The sequence below is a fragment of the Neoarius graeffei genome, chromosome 9, assembly GCF_027579695.1.
Source record: "Neoarius graeffei isolate fNeoGra1 chromosome 9, fNeoGra1.pri, whole genome shotgun sequence".
Classification (NCBI taxonomy): Eukaryota; Metazoa; Chordata; class Actinopteri; order Siluriformes; family Ariidae; genus Neoarius; species Neoarius graeffei.
Genome location: NC_083577.1, coordinates 61,220,120 through 61,243,458, shown reverse-complemented (window position 1 = coordinate 61,243,458; position 23,339 = coordinate 61,220,120). Strand labels below are relative to the sequence as shown.

The following is a 23,339-nucleotide window of genomic DNA, read 5'->3' as shown; positions in this document are numbered from 1 at the left end:
TTGGTTAAGAAAAACAAAACTAAAATTTGGTTACTGAGATGGCTGATGTCAGAATCCGATGTCATTACTGTGTAACTTTGAGTGTCTTTGACATAACATTTCTGCTTGGTAATTGCTCTTGATAGCTGTGTAGTCACTGTAGTGTGTTTGTATGGTGATTGGTGAACCATTTTGCATCACAGAATATGCCGCAGCGGTGCAGCCGCATGGACTCTGGGGCCTGTGATTGTATTGCCCAGACCAGTTGGTCTCCTAGTGGAAAATCCTTAAAAAATGCTCCGGCACAAACCAGTGCATTATTAGTGCCAGTCCCAAACCTGGATAAATAGGGAGGGTTGTGTTAGGAAGGGCATCAGGCATAAAACCCACCCCAATCAACTGCAGATGATGATGAAGAGGACTTTCTGAGTTCAAATATTTGAGGTCAACTGTACAAAGCAATGGTGAGTGAAGAAAGAAAGAAAGCACAACTTGATTCATCACACACTTGTGAAATTCCTCTCTGCATTTAACCCATCTGAAGCCGTGAACACACACATACCCAGAGCAGTGGGCAGCCATGCTAACAGTGCCGGGGGAGCAGTTGGGACTGAGTGCAAGCAGGTTGGAATGGATGGAGGAGTGTGACAGAAGGGAAAGTATAAAGACAGTAGTAAGAGCAGCGATGTATGGTTTGGAGACGGTGGCACTGACAAAAAGACAAGAGGTAGCAGAGTTGAAGATGCTGAGATTTTCATTAGGAGTGACGAAGTTGGAACTCGAGAAACAAGAATGTTAGAGGGACAGGACATGTAGGACAGCTTGGAGACAAAGTGAGAGAGGTGAGATTGAGATGGTTTGGATACGTACAGAGGACAGATCCAGGGCATATTGGAAAAAGAATGCTGGAGATGGAGTTGCCAGGTAGAAGGAAAAGACGAAGAGCAAAGATGAGATTTATGGATGTGGTCAAGCAGGACATGCGAATGGTTTATGCTACAGAAAAAGATACAGAGGACAAGAGGAGATGGAGGGACATAATCTGCTATGGCGAGCCCTAACAGGAACAGCTGAAAGAAGAAGAAGGCATCATGGGTGTGAAGCATGACCAACATCCTTGACTTTGTAGACACACGTCATTTTAAAACCATTTTTATTTTGACAATATGAAATAGTTGACAAAAAATTATATAAAAATATTATAACAAAACGCAACAGTCCGAAACATGAGGCAAAAAAACCTTAATTAATCTAGTAGTGGTGTGTGTGTGTGTGTGTGTGTGCATGCGCACACGTGTCAACAGTTATATAATTCAAATCCTGAACAATATTAGTAGAGTACTGAAACATTCATATTTCTGGAGTGTCTTGTAGAAGAGACCCTTGTCACAAGCTGGAAACATATGGGGGCATGAGGATTCAAGACAAGAGTCATACAAATATTAGTTAAAAATTTGAAAACAGTTAGGCCCTTGGCCTGTTCTAAGGTCTAAGGCAGTGATTATATTCCCAACCACAAAAGACTTTCAATACATTTGATTGTAACACACAGTACATACAGTACAAAATTGTTTTTAATCTTTAAATACATTTCAGACACAGCCCCACATCCAGATTCCATAGCTGTCATCCTTGGGTGATTTTGCTAAAATGTAGTATTTCATAAAAAGGTGAACAATAAATATGGAACCTCTTCACTGGCTCACAGACCCCAGTCTGAAAACCACTGGTAAAAGTTGTGTTGTTAACATTCACAGCTTTGTCATCTATACTGTAGAATAAGATTGTGTCAGGAAGTGTTAAGTTGAGGTTTTTGGTTAGATCAAGCAATTGTGCGCTGAAAAGTTTCTTTTCTGTGTTTAATCTGTGATTTTTTTCCCCTTTGAATGGCATGCCTGCGAAGGTGAGCAGTAGCAAAACAGAATACATGTGCATCAGTGAGAATGGGGATGAGAGTGTCGTGAAGATACAAGGAGTAGACGTAAAGAAAGTTGGTGAATTCAAGTACCTGGGGTCAACTGTGCAGGAAAATGGGGGCTGCGATAGTGAGGTGAGAAAGCGAGTGCAGGCAGGCTGGAGCAGTTGGAGAAGGATTTCGGGAGTCATTTGTGATCGGAAAGTCCCAGCAAAAGTGGAAGGTAAGATGTATAAGACAGTAGTGAGACCAGCTGTGATGTATGGATTGGAGACCGTACCCTTAACGAAGAGACAGGAGGCAAAGTCGGAGGTGGCAGAGTTGAGGATGTTAAGGTTTGCGATGGGAGGTTGGACAGGATAAGGAACGAGCACATCAGAGGGACAGCACATGTGGAGAGCTTGGGAATTAAGCTAAGAGAGATGAGACTGAGATGGTACGGGCACATCCTGAGAAGAGATGCAGAGCATGTGGGAAGGAGAATGTTGAGGATGGAGCTGCCAGGCACACGAAAACGAGGAAGGCCAAAGAGGAGATACATGGATGTGGTGAGAGAGGACATGAAAGTGGCAGGTGTGGTAGAGGAGGATGCGGAAGACAGGGAACAATGGAGACGAAAGATCCGCTGTGGCGACCCCAAATCAGGAGCAGCCAAAAGAAGAAGAAGAATGGCATGCCTGAATATTGGCATCATTAGTTAAAAAACCTCTTTTCATAAACTTTTGCCAAGCAGTTTCAATTATACCATTACCAGTACTCCATCTGCTGTTTTGTTATTTGTACATCTTGTGAAAATGTTTTTCCCTCTTTGGTGTAATAATTTAATTCCTCAATCCACATGTCAACATATGCGAGGCATAAAAACCATTAGCTCCGCCCACGCCCCCCTCTTACTCCTTTTCGTGAACGGCCTCTGAGCTGTCTTTGGTCCTGCTGCTTATGGTCCTGTTTTGGAGGCTTCTTGCGCTCTACTTTAATCCATCCTCCTTCTGTAGCTTTGGCATCCTCTAGCTCATCTTTCTGCTTTTCTCCTGCTGTTTCTGTGGCCAGTCCTGGAATTATCTGTGACTGGCTCTGTGGTACTACGTAGTTGGTCCGGTGTCGTCCACCTCTAGAGCTGCCATGATACGCATGACCGCTCCCTCTAAAGACTCTCCGGTCTCCTCCTCCAGTGACATTTAGAGAGTTACAGGAGCTCTTTCTTTGATAACTGTACGTATGTCTACTGCTATGAGAGCGGTCTCTCTCTGATGTGCTCTCTGAAGTTGTACTGGATGGGCTGCTACCCTTTGACCCCAGGTGGACTGAGGAGAGTTTGGTTGAAAGCGTAGGAGAGGAGCTTCGGGAGTCGGCCCATCGTGAAAGTGGACTGCGATTGGGTGATTTTCGCACAGCAGAAGCATATGATGATTGATTACCATAAACAGACAGGAACTGCGGGAGGGTCATGCTGTCTGAGTGGTTGCTTGAAGTGGAACTGTGACGCTCCTGGGCTAGGTCCTTTGTGAGCTGCTTTGTTCTTAGACTGGAAATCCACTGAGGATCAACACCTGTAAGATAATACAAAAGACAGTTGAGTACAAAAATGTAACGTGTTTTTCACAGATGTTCATTCATTATCACTAGTAAAAAAAAAAAGAAGTTTATTTTATTTAAAAAAAAGTTTTTTTTAATATGATATAAATATTCAATAATAACTCCTCCCTTTTCTTTTATATCTTTCATATCATCTGAACAGTTTTGGGTCCACTAAGCTTTAATATACAGCTCTGAATATGTCTAGAAGAAAAGATGTCTTTTCATACGGTATGTCTGTTAAAAACATTTCGTGTAATTTCATGGCAAAAATTCTTTTCAAACTATTTTTCTGTTGATTCTGTTTTGCATTGTTTTGGGTTGTTGTCCTGTTACTGGATACACCCACATTTCACTTGTAACATGTTTGGAGTAGATGCTTGGTACAACTGCAGTACATTTTCCTTTTTTCACATAGAAACCAAGGGGTATATATACTTTTGCACTGAACTTTTGCACCTGGTTTCTAAAAGCACAGAGATCAATAATAGTACACTAGCACAAGTGCATTTTATTTATTTATTTATGTTTAACTACGGGGCGGCACGGTGGTGTAGTGGTTAGCGTTGTTGCCTCAGCAAGAAGGTCCAGGTTCGAGCCCCGTGGCCGGCGAGGGCCTTTCTGTGCGGAGTTTGCATGTTCTCCCCGTGTCCGCGTGGGTTTCTTCCGGGTGCTCCGGTTTCCCCCACAGTCCAAAGACATGCAGGTTAGGTTAACTGGTGACTCTAAATTGACCATAGGTGTGAATGTGAGTGTGAATGGCTGTCTGTGTCTATGTGTCAGCCCTGTGATGACCTGGCGACTTGTCCAGGGTGTACCCCACCTTTCGCCCGTAGTCAGCTGGGATAGGCTCCAGCTCGCCTGCGACCCTGTAGAACAGGATAAAGCGGCTAGAGATGATGAGATGAGATGAGATGAGATGAGATGAGATGAGATGAGATGAGATGAGATATTTCAGTGCTCTAGCATTAAGATTTCCCATTGTTGGAACTAAGGGGTTGAGACCAAACCTATTTCAGCATGACAACAGCCCAATGCACAAATCGAGGTCCATGAAGGCATGATTTGCCAAGTCTGGTGTGAAAGAACTCAAGTGGCCTGCACGTCAACCCCGCTGAACACCTTCGGGATGAACTGAAACAGACTTTCTCATTTGACACCAGATCCTGACTTCATTAATGCTCTTGTGGCTGAATAGGCTCAAATCCTTACAACCACATTCCAAAGTCTAGGTGAAAGTCTTCTCAAAGGGCAATTTCACAATCAGGGTATGCTTTTCGGGTCCAGAATAGTCCAAAAATCAAACCTCAGATTTTTGTGTTTCTCTGCTGCCAAAAACAACCTTTTGAGATGGAAATTAACTGCACAGAATTTCAGAGCTACACGTCATATACTGGGCATGTTACTTGTGGTGAGAAGACAGCATGTAGTATATTTCTAAAACTGACCCCCTTTCTGATAGGCCACAAGAGTAAGGGATACAAAGTGAAAAACTGTTGAAATGTATGTCATTTTTAGTACAAATTTTCAAGTACTGTGCAGTGATGTTTGTACATGTCAGTAACTGTATTAACAACTGAAGTGGTGATGATCCTTGTGGTTTTCTGGAGAGGACACTTTTCGACGAACTCATATTTCAACCACGTGAAATGCTGCAAATGTGTCTTGCATCTGTTTCAAGTCCTGTTTTTTACTGCGCAACAACAGAGTATTCGGCTTCAAAAGAGACAAATATTTTCTTAAAAATCATTTACAACCTCATCATATGGTGAGTGTTTTCCAGAGAGGACATTTCTGATGGACAAACGATACTGTCAGAGGCACTTAGTTTACAAAAAAAGTAACTTCCACTTAAATATCTTTCTATTGTGAATAAAAGGATACGTCCCAAAGTAAAACTTAATTTGTGCTAAAAATGCAATTCTGAATTTAACCAGTAAAATCGAAGTGAAATATTTAAAGCAGAATTAAATGAAATGACCACAAGGTCAAAACTGAGCCTGCATTTGACTCTTACAAACATATTTATAAGAACTTATAAAAGGCATCAGTGCTGTAGGTAGGGCTGGTGTGTCCCTGTAAAATAAGGTATAAGAAACTCCAGCAGATATATACTGGACCTCGTTGTAGGAGCTAGTTAGTGTTATTCAAAAAGACAACCTTTATAACACCCCAAAAGAGTGTAGGCTGTTATAAAGGGGTACTAACTCCACATTAATGCCCCTGGTTTAGAATGGGACGTTCAACCAGCATACAGTGGTGCTTGAAAGTTTGTGAACCCTTTAGAATCTTCTATATTTCTGCATAAATATGACCTAAAACATCATCAGATTTTCACACAAGTCCTAAAAGTAGATCAAGAGAACCCAGTTAAACAAATGAGACAAAAATATTATACTTGGTCATTTATTTATTGAAGACAATGATCCAATATTACATATCTATGAGTGGCAAAAGTATGTGAACCTTTGCTTTCAGTATCTGGTGTGACCCCCTTGTGCAGCAATAACTGCAACTAAACATTTCTGGTAACTGTTGATCAGTCCTGCACACCGGCTTGGAGGAATTTTAGCCCATTCCTCCATACAGAACAGCTTCAACTCTGGGATGTTGGTGGGTTTCCTCACATGAACTGCTCGCTTCAGGTCCTTCCACAACATTTCTATTGGATTAAGGTCAGGACTTTGACTTGGCCATTCCAGAACATTAACTTTATTCTTCTTTAACCATTCTTTGGTAGAACGACTTGTGTGCTGAGGGTCATTTTCTTGCTGCATGACCCACCTTCTCTTGAGATTCAGTTCATGGACAGATGTCCTGACATTTTCCTTTAGACTTCGCTGGTATAATTCAGAATTTATTGTTCCATCAATGATGGCAAGCCACCCTGACCCAGATGCAGCAAAACAGGCCCAAACCATGATACTACCACCACCATGTTTCACAGATGGGATAAGGTTCTTATGCTGGAATGCAGTGTTTTCCTTTCTCCAAACATAACGCTTCTCATTTAAACCAAAAAATTCTATTTTGGTCTCATCCATCCACAAAACATTTTTCCAATAGCCTTCTGGCTTGTCCACATGATCTTTAGCAAACTTCAGATGAGCAGCAATATTCTTTTTGGAAAGCAGTGGTTTTCTCCTTGCAACCTTGCCATGCACACCATTGTTGTTCAGTGTTCTCCAGATGGTGGACTCATGAACATTAACATTAGCCAATGTCAGAGAGGTCTTCAGTTGCTTAGAAGTTACCCTGGGGTCCTTTGTGACCTCGCCGACTATTACACGCCTTGTTCTTGGAGTGATCTTTGTTGGTCGACCACTCCTGGGGAGGGTAACAATGGTCTTGAATTTCCTCCATTTGTACACAATCTGTCTGACTGTGGATTGGTGGAGTCCAAACTCTTTAGAGATGGTTTTGTAACCTTTTCCAGCCTGATGAGCATCAACAACACTTTTTCTGAGGTCCTCAGAAATCTCCTTTGTTTGTGCCATGATACACTTCCACAAACATGTGTTGTGAAGATCAGACTTTGATAGATCCCTGTTCTCTAAATAAAACAGGGTGCCCACTCACAATCTGATTGTCATCCCATTGATTGAAAACACCTGACTCTAATTTCACCTTCAAATTAACTGCTAATCCTAGAGGTTCACATACTTTTGCCACTCATAGATATGTAATTTTGGATCGTTTTCCTCAATAAATAAATGACCAAGTAAAATATTTTTTGTCTCATTTGTTTAACTGGGTTTTCTTTATCTACTTTTAGAACTTGTGTGAAAATCTGATGATGTTTTAGGTCATATTTATGCAGAAATATAGAAAATTCTGAAGGGTTCACAAACTTTCAAGCACCACTGTATATGGGTGTGATGATCAGGTGTCCACATATTTTCAGCCATATTTTGTATAAACTTCATATTATAATGCTTTTGACAAATGAGAAGATAGTTGGTAAAAGCCAAAAATGATTCAAAATAAGTTCTGTTTTTTCCCCACAAGTTGTATTCGGGCATAATAACTGATTTCAATTCCCTTTACCACTTTTTTTTCTATTTTCATTTAACATTCTCATTAAATCCAGACACTTAACGCTAGACGGCCTTTCAATTTCATAAAATCAGTTCCCTCTGAAATTTGGTCATCGTGATATATGTTTAGCTCTGTAATATCTAAAAAAATAATAATAATAATAACCAGGCCATTCTATGGCTGGGGAGTTATTTACTTGGAGGGGATTCCCTAGCAAATAATGTGCATGAAATCACTCGTTTCGCACAGTCGAGCAGACAGGAAGATGGTGTGTGCATGCGCAGGTTTACCTTCTTCTTCTTCTATTGGGTTTTATGGCAGCTGGCATCCACAGTGTTGCATTACTACCATCTACAGGTTTACTTTGACCATGCACTGACAGTTACATCATTCTGTCACTAAACGAACAGCTGATCACACCGAGGTGCTCGCTGACCACCGATATTTATTAGATTGGTCCTGTGTTTCCTTTCCTTCGCAAAATAACGTCTTTTCTTCTCGCTTTCCGTTACTGTAGTCGGTCTTTCATGGTTTATTCGCACACTCACGTCCTCCATTTTTCTCTCCTGTTTCAAATTTGTATCCCACAATTCCTTGCACGAACATGGAAAGCCCACCACATGATGCATGACGTAGTATCTTGAATTGGGTCATGATGAAGCAGGAAAAAATCTCATCTCATCTCATTATCTCTAGCCGCTTTATCCTTCTACAGGGTCGCAGGCAAGCTGGAGCCTATCCCAGCTGACTACGGGCGAAAGGCGGGGTACACCCTGGACAAGTCGCCAGGTCATCACAGGGCTGACACATAGACACAGACAACCATTCACACTCACATCTACGGTCAATTTAGAGTCACCAGTGAACCTAACCTGCATGTCTTTGGACTGTGGGGGAAACCGGAGCACCCGGAGGAAACCCACGCGGACACGGGGAGAACATGCAAACTCCGCACAGAAAGGCCCTCGCCGGCCCCGGGGTTCGAACCCAGGACCTTCTTGCTGTGAGGCGACAGCGCTAACCACTACACCACCGTGCCGCCGCAGGAAAAAATAACAGAGAATTTAGGACCACGTGGCTTTAAATTCATTAATTGTTCTATTAAAAAAAAAACAAATAAAACTGGAAGTCTGTGATTCAAATTCAGTAGCTTTTGGTCCACTAAACAAAAATAATTGGGTGTCAGGGAAAATTCTTTTTATGACCTACACTTGAAAAATCTGAAAGACAGTCTACTATTACCAGAATTGGAACAGCGTCTGTGGTTCCCATCCCCGTTTGTTGGTGCTGTTTCTATGAGCAGCTCTACACTTCTGATTTCATCTGCCCCACTGACCGAGCTCCACCGCACTGAGTGCACATGCCTTGTGCTCTTTGGAGATCTGACATCATTCTGAAGAGACAGTAAGCACAGGGTGAGTTATGCATACAGGTCCAAACAGGAACCAAGCCCTACAATCTTCTTCTAGTGCCCTACTGCAGATTTGACATGACTAGATAGATATATGGCAGAAAAGTCCATACTGCACTCAGTGTGGTTGAACAAGCTGTTGGTTTAATGGCTTAAATCAAACAATCCAAGTGAAGTGTAACGAATGAGTGTTTCCGGTTTAGGCCAGTAAAGAGGATAAACATTCACATTCACTTTACTACAAATCCTGCCGTTCTTAAAGTATACATCAGTGTGTAGAGAAGTACACTACCGTTCAAAAGTTTGGGGTCACTTTGAAATGTCCTTATTTTTGAAAGAAAAGCACTGTTCTTTTCAATGAAGATCACTTTAAACTAATCAGAAATACACTCTATACATTGCTAATGTGGTAAATGACTATTCTAGCTAAATTCTACTAAATGTCTGGTTTTTGGTGCAATATCTCCATAGGTGTATAGAGGCCCATTTCCAGCAACTATCACTCCAGTGTTCTAATGGTACAATGTGTTTGCTCATTGCCTCAGAAGGCTAATGGATGATTAGAAAACCCTTGTACAATCATGTTAGCACAGCTGAAAACAGTTGAGCTCTTTAGAGAAGCTATAAAACTGACCTTCCTTTGAGCAGATTGAGTTTCTGGAGCATCACATTTGTGGGGTCGATTAAACGCTCAAAATGGCCAGAAAAATGTCTTGACTATATTTTCTATTCATTTTACAACTTATGGTGGTAAATAAAAGTGTGACTTTTCATGGAAAACACAAAATTGTCTGGGTGACCCCAAACTTTTGAACAGTAGTGTAAAAGCCTGAGGATGTTTGCAGAGCTACATTATCTTCCTTACATGTCTTGTGCTCATTTTAGGTTTATTTTTATTTACTTATTTGCTGTGAATTTCAGTTACCTCATAATTTACAATGCAGTCCACCGTCTGTTTGTCAGATATCCCAACAATCCATTTCTCCATCACAAACGGTGGCTGAGAAGAAAAAGTACACAACTTTGTACATCAGCTCACAGCCTATACTGTGCTGTACATTATAACCAATATGGATAAACAGAACGTACCTTGGTCATCTTTGAGACTTCCACATCTGATCTGTTTGCATTAAATGTGACATCTCTGATGTAGGTTAAAGCAACTTCATCTCCGTCAAGCTCCATGTACATTTTCCATTTGCAGTCCTGCAAAAAGCATATTGAAGACACAAGAAGACATTTAAAAGCTGTGGACAGTTATTCGCTAATAAGAAGCTTTCTTTTGTTCTGAGGTTTTGTCAGTCAGAACTGGAGTAAACACTATCACTGTTTTTAATAGGCAGGAGTAGAAGTTAATTGTATGACTTTCTGAAGGGCTTCTAATACAATGAATAACAAGGATGTACAATACTGTGCAGGCACAGGCATGATGGAAGTCTTAAATTAAAACATACTGTGTAACTATAATAATAAAAAGATTACTGGATATGACCTTTGGTGTGGATATGTCATATCTGGATAGCAAAGTGGTGTAGCAGGTCAAAGCTTAAGGGTTTATCCTGAGATTGTGGAGTCTGTGTGGAGTTTTGCATGGTTTCCCTGCATGGGTGTGGGTTTCTACAGTTTTCTCCCATTTTCCTAAAACATGTCTATAGATGGATTGGATATGTTAAAATTGACCCTAGATGTGAACGAGTGATTGAATGTGCGTGTGAATGGTGCCCTGCAATGGAATGGCATCCCATCCAGTGTGTATTCCTGCCTCACATCCAATGTTCCCAAGATAGACCCATGCATCACGTATATACAGACTCACTCACACCTCATAATAATTTAGCACAGCCTGCTACCTAGATAGCATAATTAAATTGCAATAAACTGTAATAACTTTCCATGAGGCGGCACAGAGGTGTAGTGGTTAGCACTGTCGCCTCACAGCAAGAAGGTTCCGGGTTTGAGCCCAGCAGCCGACGGGGGCCTTTCTGTGTGGAGTTTGCATGTTCTACCCGTGTCTGTGTGGGTTTCCTCCGGGTGCTCCGGTTTCCCCCACAGTCCAAAGACATGCAGGTTAGGTTAACTGGTGGCTCTAAATTAACCGTAGGTGTGAATCTGAACGGTTGTTTGTCTCTATGTGTCAGCCCTGCAATGACCTGGTGACTTGTCCAGGGTGTACCCCGCCTCTTGCCCATAGTCAGCTGGGATAGGACCCTGTACAGGATAAGCGGCTATGGATGGATGGATGGAACGTTCCATGAGGGACATTCCATAAGAAAATAAAATGTATGATCATGCTCAACAACTTGTATATGCAAATCCTGAGGGTAAATATTTTCTGCATAAAGATCAGCCATAACATTAAAGGACATGAGACATGGATTTTTTTCTGGGTATAATTATGTATAAAGGACATAAGAAATGCCATCTAAATCACTGCAGGGCGTCCAAAATGTGAAAATCATCACATTATTCAACTTTTTTATACATCAGCGTAAAACAATGATTCGTTAATTAGCTAGTTGGTCACGTGACCCGTGACGTCACAAAAACTTTCCAAGGAGCCAGCGCTTGGGTATCTAATGTAAACAGGTTACCGAAATGGACACCATCGACAGTGACATTCCCGATGTTTCACAGAGATGTGAAGTTAGACCCTATCAATTCGAACCGATAGCTGAAAATTCACATGAACATGGATCTTGTCTTTACTCTGACGGGTCAGATGATTCTGAGAGTGAGAGTTCATTCAATCCCCATGAAACTGAAAGCGGTCGGCTGGATAACACTTCCTGGTAAGTTAAAAACAATTCTGCTCAAAGGCTAATGATCTGTTGAAATAAGTATTATTTTTGTATCATACATTGAAAGTTCATCATAGATCTAGCTAAAGTCCGTTGCAAGCTAGGTTTTTTTTGCTGATATTTTTTGAGATTGATTGAGATACAATGCTTCCAGAGTCTGAGATGAAAACATTCAAAATGGCGAAACGCCATCACACAGCCAACAACACTACGCCATTTGGCGAAAGAGATGAAAATTAAGAAAAGTTAAACAAACTTACCAACATAACATTTATTTAAATGTCCATTAATGTTACAGGATTTCTTGACTGTCTCTACAGTTGTAGGAATGTTAGGCCCTGTATATTATGGCGCTATCACTGCCTCCATGAACCCGGCTATACGGCCTCTTAAATTTGGCTTGGCAATTAATATCGCTCAGTACCTGAGTATTAATGTTGAAAGAATCCTCAGTGAAATGGTCCGAACACAGTTTGTGGGAAACAGTAGGTGCAAAGTTTTTTCTACGACAGTAGTGAGCCCACACTTTCCTCAGCTTCGGGTCCTTGGGGAATGCAAAAAAACTTACTCCAGGGCATTTCCCATTGGAATTATTGCAACCATAAGCAGCACAATACACCATGATGTTCAATGTACGTTAAAGACTATAAAAACAATTTTCTTGTCATCCACTTCTCCATTCATCTACCCGCTTGTGCTGTGCCCGAAAGTTTTTGTGACATATGATCACGTGACCGCGGCTCTTCCGGTTGTAAAATATGCATATCGGAGCTCGAGCAGAAATGCCATATAATCATCACGAATATAACGATTTTGCTGAATTTAATAGATGATTTTGTATTTGTTGATGCAATTAATTCATATTTTTAATGGAAAGAAACTGATATAGCGTGCATTTATGTTTCATGTCCCATGTCCTTTAAAACCATCTGCCTATTATTGCATAATATCCCCCTTGTGCTGCCAAAACAGCTCTGATCCATCGAGGCATGGACTCCACAAGACCTCTGAAGGTGTGCTGTGATATCTGGTACCAAGACATTAGCAGCAGATCCCTTAAGTCCTGTAAGTTGTGAGGTGGGGCCTCTATGGATCAGACTTGTTTGTCCAGAACATCCCACAGATGCTCAATCAAGAATTTGGAGGCCAAGTCAACTCCTTGAACTCTTTGTCATGTTGCTCAAACCATTCCTGAACAGTATTTTCAGTGTGGCAGGGCACAATATCCTGCTGAAAGAGGCCCCTGCCATTAGGGAACACGCTACGAAGGCATGTACTTGGTTTGCAGCAATGTTTGGGTAGGTGGAATCTGTCAAAGTAACATCCAGATGAATCACAGGATCCAATATTTCCCAGCAGAACATATAATACTCAGAGCATCACACTACCACCACTGGTTTACCTTCTTCCCATAGTGCATCCTGGTGCTATCTCTTCCCCAGGTACCCAGCCATCCACATGATATAAAAGAAAATGTGATTCATCAGACCAGGCCACTTTCTTCCTTTGTACCATGGTCTAGTTCTGATGCTCATCTACCCACTAGAGGTGCTTTCGGCCATGGACAAGAGTCAGCATGGGCACTCTGACTGGTCTGCAGCTAGGCAGCCCCATACACCGCAAAGCTGCGATACACCATGCGTTTCTGACACCTATATTTGAATAGTATTCAAATATCCAAACAAAAATTTCAAAATTGTTTACTGTTATGTAACCAAATTTACCTGGAAAATTCCAGCAAAGATGTCAAACTTTCTCCACACAGACAGAATAAGCTGGCATAGCTTGTATATAGAAGAAGCCTTTATTTGTCACATGTACACTCAAACACAGTGAAATTCCTCCTCTGCATTTAACCCATCTAAAGCCGTCAACACACACATGCACACACAAGTGAGCAACGAGCTCACACACACATATCCAGAGCAGTGGGCAGCTATGCTACAGCACCCAGGGAGCAGTTGTGGGTTAGGTGCCTTGTTCAAGGGCACTTCAGCCATGATACAGAGGAAGGGGAAAGTGCTTTTCATTCACTTAACTCCCCTCATGTTTTTCCTGTCGATCCCAGGAATCGAACTGGCGACCCTGTGGACCCAAGGCTGCTTCTCTAACCTACAGGCCATGGCTGCCCCTCATTCATGTTCAGTAACTGCTTTATCTTGGTCAAGGTTCTGGTGGCTCTGAATCCTATCCCAGACACACTGGGTATGAGGTGGGAATACACACTGTATCAGACACCAGTGCATCACAGGACACTATGCACACATTTTCACACCAAGGGGCAATTTAGCATGTCCAATCCACCTATTAGCATATTTTTTGAATGTGGAACGAAACTGGAGAACCTGGGAAAAAAAACAACACAGACATGAAGAGCATGCATAGAAACTCCACACAGGCAGTAACCTGAGCTTAGGATCAATCCAGGACTGTTGGCAACAACACTACCCACTTCACCACCACGCCACCCCATAGCTAGTATAGTATGTCCAAATTGAACGCTGCATAGAAGTTATATCACCACTTGACATTACATGCAATAATAACTGCTATTATTATATCCACATTCACCGGATATGAGCAATCACATGCTCTGATTGGCTACTCTACTACTAGGCTATCAGCTCATATACTGTGAGTAGAGAAAAACAAAATGGTGGAGCATTTTGCTGAACCAACCAAGGATGAAATAAAAACTCTACTCAAAAACAAAACCCCAAAAAAATAAAAAAAAAAGCAACAAAATATGGAATGAAAGTATTTGAGGGTAAGAACGTATCTTTTTTATTTTTCAAGAATTATTACTATAGCGGGCGGCACGGTGGTGTAGTGGTTAGCGCTGTCGCCTCACAGCAAGAAGGTCCTGGGTTTGAGCCCCGGGGCCGGCGAGGGCCTTTCTGTGCGGAGTTTGCATGTTCTCCCCGTGTCCGCGTGGGTTTCCTCCGGGTGCTCCGGTTTCCCCCACAGTCCAAAGACATGCAGGTTAGGTTAACTGGTGACTCTATTGACCGTAGGTGTGAATGTGAGTGTGAATGGTTGTCTGTGTCTATGTGTCAGCCCTGTGATGACCTGGCGACTTGTCCAGGGTGTACCCCGCCTTTCGCCCATAGTCAGCTGGGATAGGCTCCAGCTTGCCTGCGACCCTGTAGAAGGATAAAGCGGCTAGAGATAATGAGATGAGATGAGATATTACTATAGCGTTTTTTACAAATTGCTTCTGTCATTTCCCTGGTTTGTTTACATTCTTCATCTTTAAGCATTAAAATTTGTTGAATATTTTTAGACTGGTTCAAAAGCTCAAAGAAGTTTGAAAATTACATAACTGAAATGTCCAAGGAAGAATTAAACAAACGTCTAAAGCTATTCTATACCTAGGCACGACAGCAAGACGACACTTTCTACAAAAAAAAAAAAAAAAAACCCACTAAAGTCAATTCATGCAGCCGTCGATAGGTTTTTAAGAAATCCTTCTCAGCGGAAATGATTTTGTCAGACGGTTTGTATGAAGTTTTTATTTATCAAATTTGTAAAAAACAAAAATAAAAATGTTTCTCAAAATCCGTGGATATAATAATTTGATAATAATCAAAATGTGGATATAATAAAACAATTATTCCACTCAATCTCGTCGTACATGGCTTATAGCCTACTCTGTGCTACCCGCCTCGTCGGCTATCCGCACATGTACAACTTGATTTTGTGGAATAATTGTTAAATGTCCCAACATTCTCTGTGCATGATACGTGACATATGATGCTGTTTGTGATTATGAATTTTTTGCTCTAATACTTGTTCAAATAGCCAAATACTGAAATGAGTTCAGAGATCGGCATATGTGAATAACAGTGCATCATCCAACCAAGCATATTGCTCATTAAGTCCAATGAAATAATACTACGAAGAATTTTAACTGAATAAACAAACCGTTGCAACAAAGGTAAAAAAAAAAAAAAACAGAGCCAACCATGAAAGCCACAAAAAAAAGAAGACAAAATGTGCAAGTGAGCTTATAACAACCACTCTCATTCCCATCATCAATGCAAATGTGTTCCTCATCAGAGAACATGCTATAAAGTGGCTGGCTTTGGACACGGTGCACATGCTGACCGAGCAATAACGATTCCTCCATTCCTCCAGCCCCGGGCGCCATTCACTGGTCATTACTTAAAACACACTGCTCCTGTTGCAAGCCAATCTACTGTGTACTGAGATCAGAGGATGACACATCACAGGAGAGCCCTAACACACATCTTAACATCCTCACAAGTGTGTGGTGTGAGTGTTTAAATGAGGAGCGTGGCATGGATGAGCGTGTGTGTATGTGTTCTGAGGATGTGTTTTGTGTTTAGGACTGTGTGTATGTGTGTGTGTGTGCGCGCGTGCGTGTGTGTTTGCTGGATGTATCTCAAAGCAGCAGTGTCAGAGGTCCTGAGTGTGTGTATGTCAGAAGCCATGTCTTGCTGTAAAGGTGCCAGACTCCTCCTCATTGGAACAGACTGCTAGCACCTTGGCCTGGCACTGTTGGGCCTGGCCTAATCACACCGGCAGAAACAATGCGCCATGATGGCGGCCAGCGCAGCGAGCGTCTAATGACGCCTCATACATAATTCAGCACCTTTCCCTCGACTCAGAGCTGATATCCTCATTAACAGCACACTTGCTGCCTGTCAGATGGCCAGTGCACAATCGCAGGCCCCTCATTTAGTCTTTGAGAAGTGCAGCTGCTACCATGACACCGCCAGAGAGAGAGAGAAGAAGGGAGGGGGGGAACGAGAGACAGAGAGAGGAAGAGAGAAAGATAGAGAGGAGAGAGAGAGAGAGAGAGAGGGCGGGGGAAGAGAGAGAAGGAGAGAGTGGGGAAAAGTAAGCAGAGCGGGTTTGTTTTATTTAGTCCAAAAGAACCTTCCAGTTTGTAAAAACAAGGCTGACACAGAGCCTGACACCAGGCAGGGGAAAATAATTAGCTCTCATTTTCTCAGCCTCCTGTTTCCTTCTCCCTGCTGAGTTTCCTCCCCACTAAACCACCACATGTCAGGAGAAATGGGAGGCAATTAGCGGCCTCGCTTCAGCCCCGCCGCATGCACTGAAAGGGGACTATTTATGATGGGACAATGAACAGCTGAAAGATTAAATAACATTTGCCTTTTAAAAAGAAAATGACTTCTGGCTAAATGGGCCATTTTTGATTAAATTCAAGCAGCAAGTGGAGAAGCGGCCTTTCTCCCCTCTTTGAGAACTGAACAAAGCCTTTGCAAGCAAGAGGGGGTGGATGCCATGTATCACTCTAGACGGAAGATTTATTTATCTTTTTTTGTTTATTTTTAAAGGAGGAAAGAAGAAAAAAAATCAATCTTGCAAACAGAAAAAATGTGCTTAGTGAGACAGTGGTCAATAGCTGATGGGAGAATAACAGGCATCTTTACTTAAGGAAATGGCAACTTCAAGGCGAGTGTCGCCATCTTGACATCCTAAAGAGTCTCGGTGCTATACACTGATGACAAGTCATTACCCAGGGAACAAAAGGCCTCAGTCTCCACTGCAGCGCAAATAACAATTCAGAATAATGAATGCAAAAACATACCAACACACTATCTGAAAAATAAATGAAGTATGAATATGAATCAGCAGTTTGGAAACTCTGATACAGCGCTAGGGGATTTCTGGATGTCGATACCAAACATGTATCTATTGGCCTGGAGCTTCTAAAGTTCCTATAAATAAAGAAAAATAAAACACACGCATGACCAAGGTTAAAAAGTTTCCTCAAGTGTTATTTTAAGGGAAGACACGAATGAAATTTTGAAACATTAAGGGACGGCTGCGTTTACAAGGACTCGAGGATTCGAGTGAGTTTACCGAGAGCTAATCAAGGATTTGTAGTTTTCTAAAGTTTTATTTGAATTCAAGTTGTACTGCATCATTTTTATTTTTGCAGCATAGTTTTAAACATCTGAAAAAATCGAGCATTAAACCTCTTAGGCACTCTCTGAGTGTCGGCAAGTCCATGTTTCTCTTGTGATCAATCATTTTCAAATGATTCCTTAATTATATCATGCAAGTACAGTATGTTTAGCCATTTTGGTGATTTATATCGCCTCAGCTAAGTGGACAATAAGACTAAAACCAAGATTAAATGTCATCTTAAATCATGCTAACTTATAAACAAGATTTAAAGTGTGGTGCAACGGGATTTACACAAACGTTGATGTAATCCTTGTTTGCACAAATGTGTCATAGGTGCTCTTAAGGCATCTGTTGTAGTACCTCTGGCCCTGTTCCTGGTTTCCAGTGATAACCAAACACCAGCTCCAGATTAACAGTCTTCCTCCAGCTTTCTGTCTCCTCTGCTCTGTCCCATTCATCCTGACATGGGACACAGGGACATTTCAACAGGCAAAACTCGAATTACAACATTAGCACAGTTACAAATATATTATCTTGGTAAAAAGACTCGGGTAAGGTTCACGGTTACACAGAATAGGAAGCATGTCATCATTAGAAATGACACAGTGGGTTTTGAACAATTAAGGAAACGTTTATTTACCGACACAATATCATAGCGAATTAACAAAATGACTTCAGTTATTATTACAAAATGACAAATCAATGCAAAACAGGGCTCTTAAACAACACTGGCCGTACCTTTGTTAACGGAGGGAAATGGAACAGAGCCAGGTAATCATTTGTTAATTTTTCAATTTCAGCCTGAAAAAAAAGAATGAATGTTGTCTCTGAGGAGCATGAAACATTACACATAATAGATATAGATACATTCAGATTATGGAGTATGTGAATTTCATGGACAAAGAATTTCATGTTTGGATGAGGAAGGCTTTCAACTAAAAAAAAAACCAAAAAAAAAAAACCATAACTGCAATAAAGAATGAATAAAACACTCCAGAAAGAAAATAATCAATGATGGGGTGGTGTAATTTGAAAAGGATCATTACCCGGGCAAAGCTGAATATTTTCTGGTAACTGCATATCCTGAAATATTATATTTCACTTATTCCACAAAAATACTAATTAAAGAACAACACATTTTTATCTTTTTAAATTTACATTAATATTACAGAAATTTTGAGAAACAAGTTAGTTCCCATAACCAGCAATAAAGAATTATTCCGTCAGCAGTCTTTCTACACGTCACCTCACCCTGTTGTTGATTAGTTTCCTATAACTGCATGTCACGTTGTGTTTTATTTTTATGCATCAAAACACTTACATAACCTTTAATTGTTAATAAATTGGCTTCAGTTCAATGCTACCTAAATGTGTTTTATATTTTTAAAAATCTGTATGCCTTTCCATATCGTGCCCTTGTGCAGCGGTTTCACTACACTACCTTCAGGTGTATGATATGCCCTTTAGATGAGATGCCCATATCTCTCATATCTGCCTCAGAGAGGAGCAGCAGCCTGCGTCCAGTGATGTGGTTCTTCTTGAAGACATCAGCGTAGCGCTGCATCTCACACTCTGCCCCGCCTGCCATAAAACACACACGCATACAGCAGGAAATCTCACTTACTACATGTACCAACACTACTCTGACTGGAACATCTGGGAAGGATTTTTGAAACCAAAATTATGAAATAAATAATCAACTTATGAGAGCGTCTTACCTTCTTTTACGAAAATCTGTGACATCCAGAAGTACTGCGAAATGGAGGAGCTTTTAGTAAATACACTTGTTCTATTTCTCTAGTCCTATGCTAATTCCTAATTCCTAATATTTGTTTGATTTCTACAGGAAAATTGACATCTTTATAATACAGCCATTACAGCTGAGATGATCCAAAAAATCCTCAGAGGATAGAAAATGTTCAATGTATCTATTTTTTGTTTATTCCACATTTTACCTATATTAATAATAATTTATACTGAGTAATAGTTTGATCATTAATATCTTCTGTATTAACGAAGAACCATCAGTGTAACTTAACACACTAAATGTTTTGTTTTATTCACTTTGCCTTATGCGTTTGCACTAAAATGTATTACTATTGATTAGCACAAATATAAGCTATAGTAATTAGTTTAAAAAAAAAAGATATTTCGTATAAAATTATGACAAATTAAAAAATAAAAAAAGATGCCCTGGACTGTCTACTGAAGAAGTGAACATCACACAAGAGCTAAAATTATCAGTACTGTCCTAATCAATTAAATACTGTAATGCACATTTAACACTGATACTGACCACGTGTTCCTCTGTCCAGACATGGATGGCCAGGTTCGGGAGCAGCTACAGACAGAAAGAGAGAGTAATGCATACGAGTAGTGAACTCTTCTTACAGGATGGTTTCAATTTACTCATAAATACTATCATGTAAATTAACATTAATTCCATCAAGTCTTTATGAAGCTAAAATGCATACAAAATATAATATGCAGCACTTTTGTATGAAATGTCCTAACAAACTCCAGGGGGACATGTGCGTTAAAAGGTAAATGTCAGTCAAAACACAAGTCGCATTATTAGCAGGTAACAGTACACTACAAGAACACTGCTGTGCAAAAAGAAGGTGAAAGAAATCAAAATGAATCAGTACTCCGTGCATGAAGTACGTCAAACCTCTTCAGGAAAAAATATGGAGAAAGAGATGGAAAGAAAGGAGAGAGCACAACTGGTGTTTTCCCTCTGTGTAGCCAGATGGGCCCTCAACTCCCCTGTCTGTGTAGGACTCATATCAGAGGATGTAAACAAAATTATATAAAAAAAAAATTGCATCTGCCACACGCCAAAGCTCCACGACATACATCTGCCTAATTAGGGTGACATAACAGTGCATTTCAAGCAGCCATCTTGTATTTCACAACTGGCTTGCATGGTTTTATAAGGATGGGAAACAGACTGTTGACAAAGAAGAGATGGGATGAAGGGAGGCGTGGAAACAGTCAGCACAAATGACTCTGTAATTGAAATTCCTTTAAGAGCTCAGCAGAGTTCAGCAGGGTGCAGAGTGCACTCTGTCCTGCTGGTGTTATCTGAGAGAATATGGCCATGATTTGACCTTATGTTCAGTTGACGCCACAGGAGCACATCCACACATCATATCCAGAGATCACACTGAAAATAGAGCTTATTCGGGGGCACATCAGTGCAACCCCAGAAGATTTTTGCTATTCTTGATTTAAAAAAAAAAAAAAACGGCAGTTGCAGTGTATACGTATGTGCTTTATTTATGTGTGTGCATTGTGCATAGTCAGCATTTAAGTAGTGGCACATTTGTCTCCCAAAATCATGTCATCTGAATCAACATACACTTATGTTTATCATTAAAATTCATAAAATAGGAGCTTTATATTAGATTTATGCAAAGTATATAAAGCAAAATATGGAAGTAAGAGAGTTTAAGCATTTTTTTGTGTGACAAAGTTTATTGCAAAAGGCAGAAAGAGACAGGATCATAAAAGAAAAGAAAACAGAATATGAATCATATAACGTCAAAGGATCTAAGAAAAACTGCAAATACAAATGCAAAACCTGCTATAATATATGTACTGTATATATGCATATGAGTGTTCTAATGAATATAAGTTCTAAGTTTATTTGAATGTTAAATGCAAACATTATCAAAGTCTGGGTAGGAATAATAATAATAATAATAATAATAATATACTGCAAACAAGGGTACTACAAGTAAAAAACATAAAAGGAATAAATATTAGAATGTGAAGATTACAATTATGTGTTTTAATGAACAAAAGCAAAAGTGTGACCTCATATTGATATCTGTGTATAGATCACGTGCGAGGTATTTACCCTGATAAACCATGCAGTTATTAGTATGCTTTTTTTTTTCAATTAGACTGTAATGTATACAGTTCGAAACTGCATTAAGTTAATGAAAATATGCAGGAACAATTATGTTCAACAACATATTTATGTTACATTCTTATGCGAATTTGGTAGCTCATCCAATTTTTTAGTTAATCCAAGAACACCAAGACAAGTTTGCTCAGCCTTTTGTATCAAAGATTTATAAAGTTTTACAGAAGGGAATCGCTCTCTCTCTCACTCTCTCCTTTCTTGCCTATGTGAGTATCTCCCAGCCTCACTGCTCAAATTGGCCAATCTTAATGTCAGCAAAATGTCACTTCATCATAAAAGCAACAAATCTTCACTAGGCTGACACGCGGCTTGCTCGCCCCTCAGCACGCTGCTATACATCCACTTCATTTGCCATAAATGACATCCATAAGGACTCTGTAGGCGTAGGAACGCCGGCAGGGCTAATGCAGTCCATACGTAGGAGTGGGAAACAATTATTACTTTCACCTCTTAGCTCAATCTAAGGTTTCTATATGTGTTTCTTCGTGTGTTTTGGGAAAAAAAAAAACATGGTGTTGTTATTATTAGAAAAATAAACCAACACAAAACTGTAATAATTGCGATATCAGAGCTACATATAGATATTTCCTACAAATACATCTAAAACCTTATAGATAACATTTGTTTTTAGAATTATGAGTAATATCTTCAATACTTTTGTGAACAGTGAGGAAAGCTGGTATAAGACCATAGATTTTGAGGCTGGCTAATTAACCGAGAGGCGCTACTCCTAATCACTGTCACTGTCGTCGGACCAGCTAAAGGCAGCCATGCTGATTTTGTGTCCTTCTCTCATGGAACAGGTCTTGGAGGAGTTCTGCGTGGCCTGCATGCTGACCTGCATGTCAGAGTGCAGGACAGGGACAGAAGGGGAATCCAGGCTGAACACATCCTCGAAGCCTTTCATCACAGCCTGTAGAGCCAAAGCGCCCAGCTCTCCGTTACAGCAGCCCCTTATCTCACACGACAGCTCCGAGCTCTTTGACTCCTCCATCTTAGTCTCAAAAAATGACTCCGAACTTATCTTAGTGGCCAGGGGGGCAAAGAGCTGAGAGGAGAGCGGAAAAGGCAAGGGAGGTTGAGAAAGCGGAAAAGAGGGAAGGATGGGAGAAAGGGAAAAACGAGACAAAATGAGATGGGAAATGGAAAGAGGGAGAGTAAACAAATAGACATAAACAAATAGCAAAACCAAACTCAAATACAAGATGGAAAAGAGGAAATTAGTGATTTTTGTCATGATAGAGGAATGCTCATACAGAAAAGCACCAGGTGAAATGTGAAAATGATCAAAGCCAACAAGTCTGTGCCACTAAATGTTCATCATTGTCTCCCTATTTGTGCTCTGAAAGCATTCTGTAGCAGGCCATGTGAACACATCCAGATTAATATCTGTCAGCATGCTATGTAGAGCAGCAGCACAAACCAAATCGAACGATTCATTTCACAATACATTTACTTCCTGCCTTACACGAAGTGAGTGCATGTATGAGAAAGGTGGCCGGTGATGAGGTGAAAAGAGAGAGAAAGCAAGACAGAGAGAGAGGACTCACCGGAGTGTTGGATTGCTCTATGAGTTTCTTCTCCCACATCTTCAGGCGGCGCTCTCTCTCCTTCAGCTCCTGCTCTTTAGTGCTCAGGTCCCTCTCCAGCTTCTTCAAGCGATCCAGAGTCGCCTCGATCTCCCGCCTTCACACAAGGAAACATTCCACAAACCCTTTAGTCTTCATATCACAGGTGCACTCATTCACAGAAACCAACCCGCACACCAATTCAACAATCACAAACACA

General features: G+C 40.7%; 1 protein-coding gene across 5 annotated transcripts in view; it reads right to left on the bottom strand.

Moving 5' to 3' along the window:
* Positions 1 to 1,115: 1,115 nt before the first annotated feature.
* Positions 1,116 to 23,339, bottom strand: part of map3k20a (mitogen-activated protein kinase kinase kinase 20a) — a 41,021-nt gene continuing 18,797 nt past the window's right edge. For 4 of the 5 annotated variants that reach the window (XM_060930019.1, XM_060930021.1, XM_060930020.1 and 1 more), the window contains 10 exons: positions 23,102 to 23,237; positions 19,917 to 19,961; positions 19,339 to 19,372; positions 19,062 to 19,201; positions 18,359 to 18,421; positions 17,981 to 18,079; positions 10,008 to 10,124; positions 9,844 to 9,918; positions 8,750 to 8,900; positions 1,116 to 3,444 (listed from right to left, as the gene is read on the bottom strand). In XM_060930019.1, coding sequence (XP_060786002.1) covers positions 2,762 to 3,444; positions 8,750 to 8,900; positions 9,844 to 9,918; positions 10,008 to 10,124; positions 17,981 to 18,079; positions 18,359 to 18,421; positions 19,062 to 19,201; positions 19,339 to 19,372; positions 19,917 to 19,961; positions 23,102 to 23,237 — 1,543 coding nt within the window. In that variant the 3' untranslated portion in view covers positions 1,116 to 2,761. Of the gene's footprint in view, positions 3,445 to 8,749; positions 8,901 to 9,843; positions 9,919 to 10,007; positions 10,125 to 17,980; positions 18,080 to 18,358; positions 18,422 to 19,061; positions 19,202 to 19,338; positions 19,373 to 19,916; positions 19,962 to 21,165; positions 22,600 to 23,101; positions 23,238 to 23,339 lie in introns of those variants that run through there. The other variant, XM_060930022.1, reaches the window with a different exon arrangement.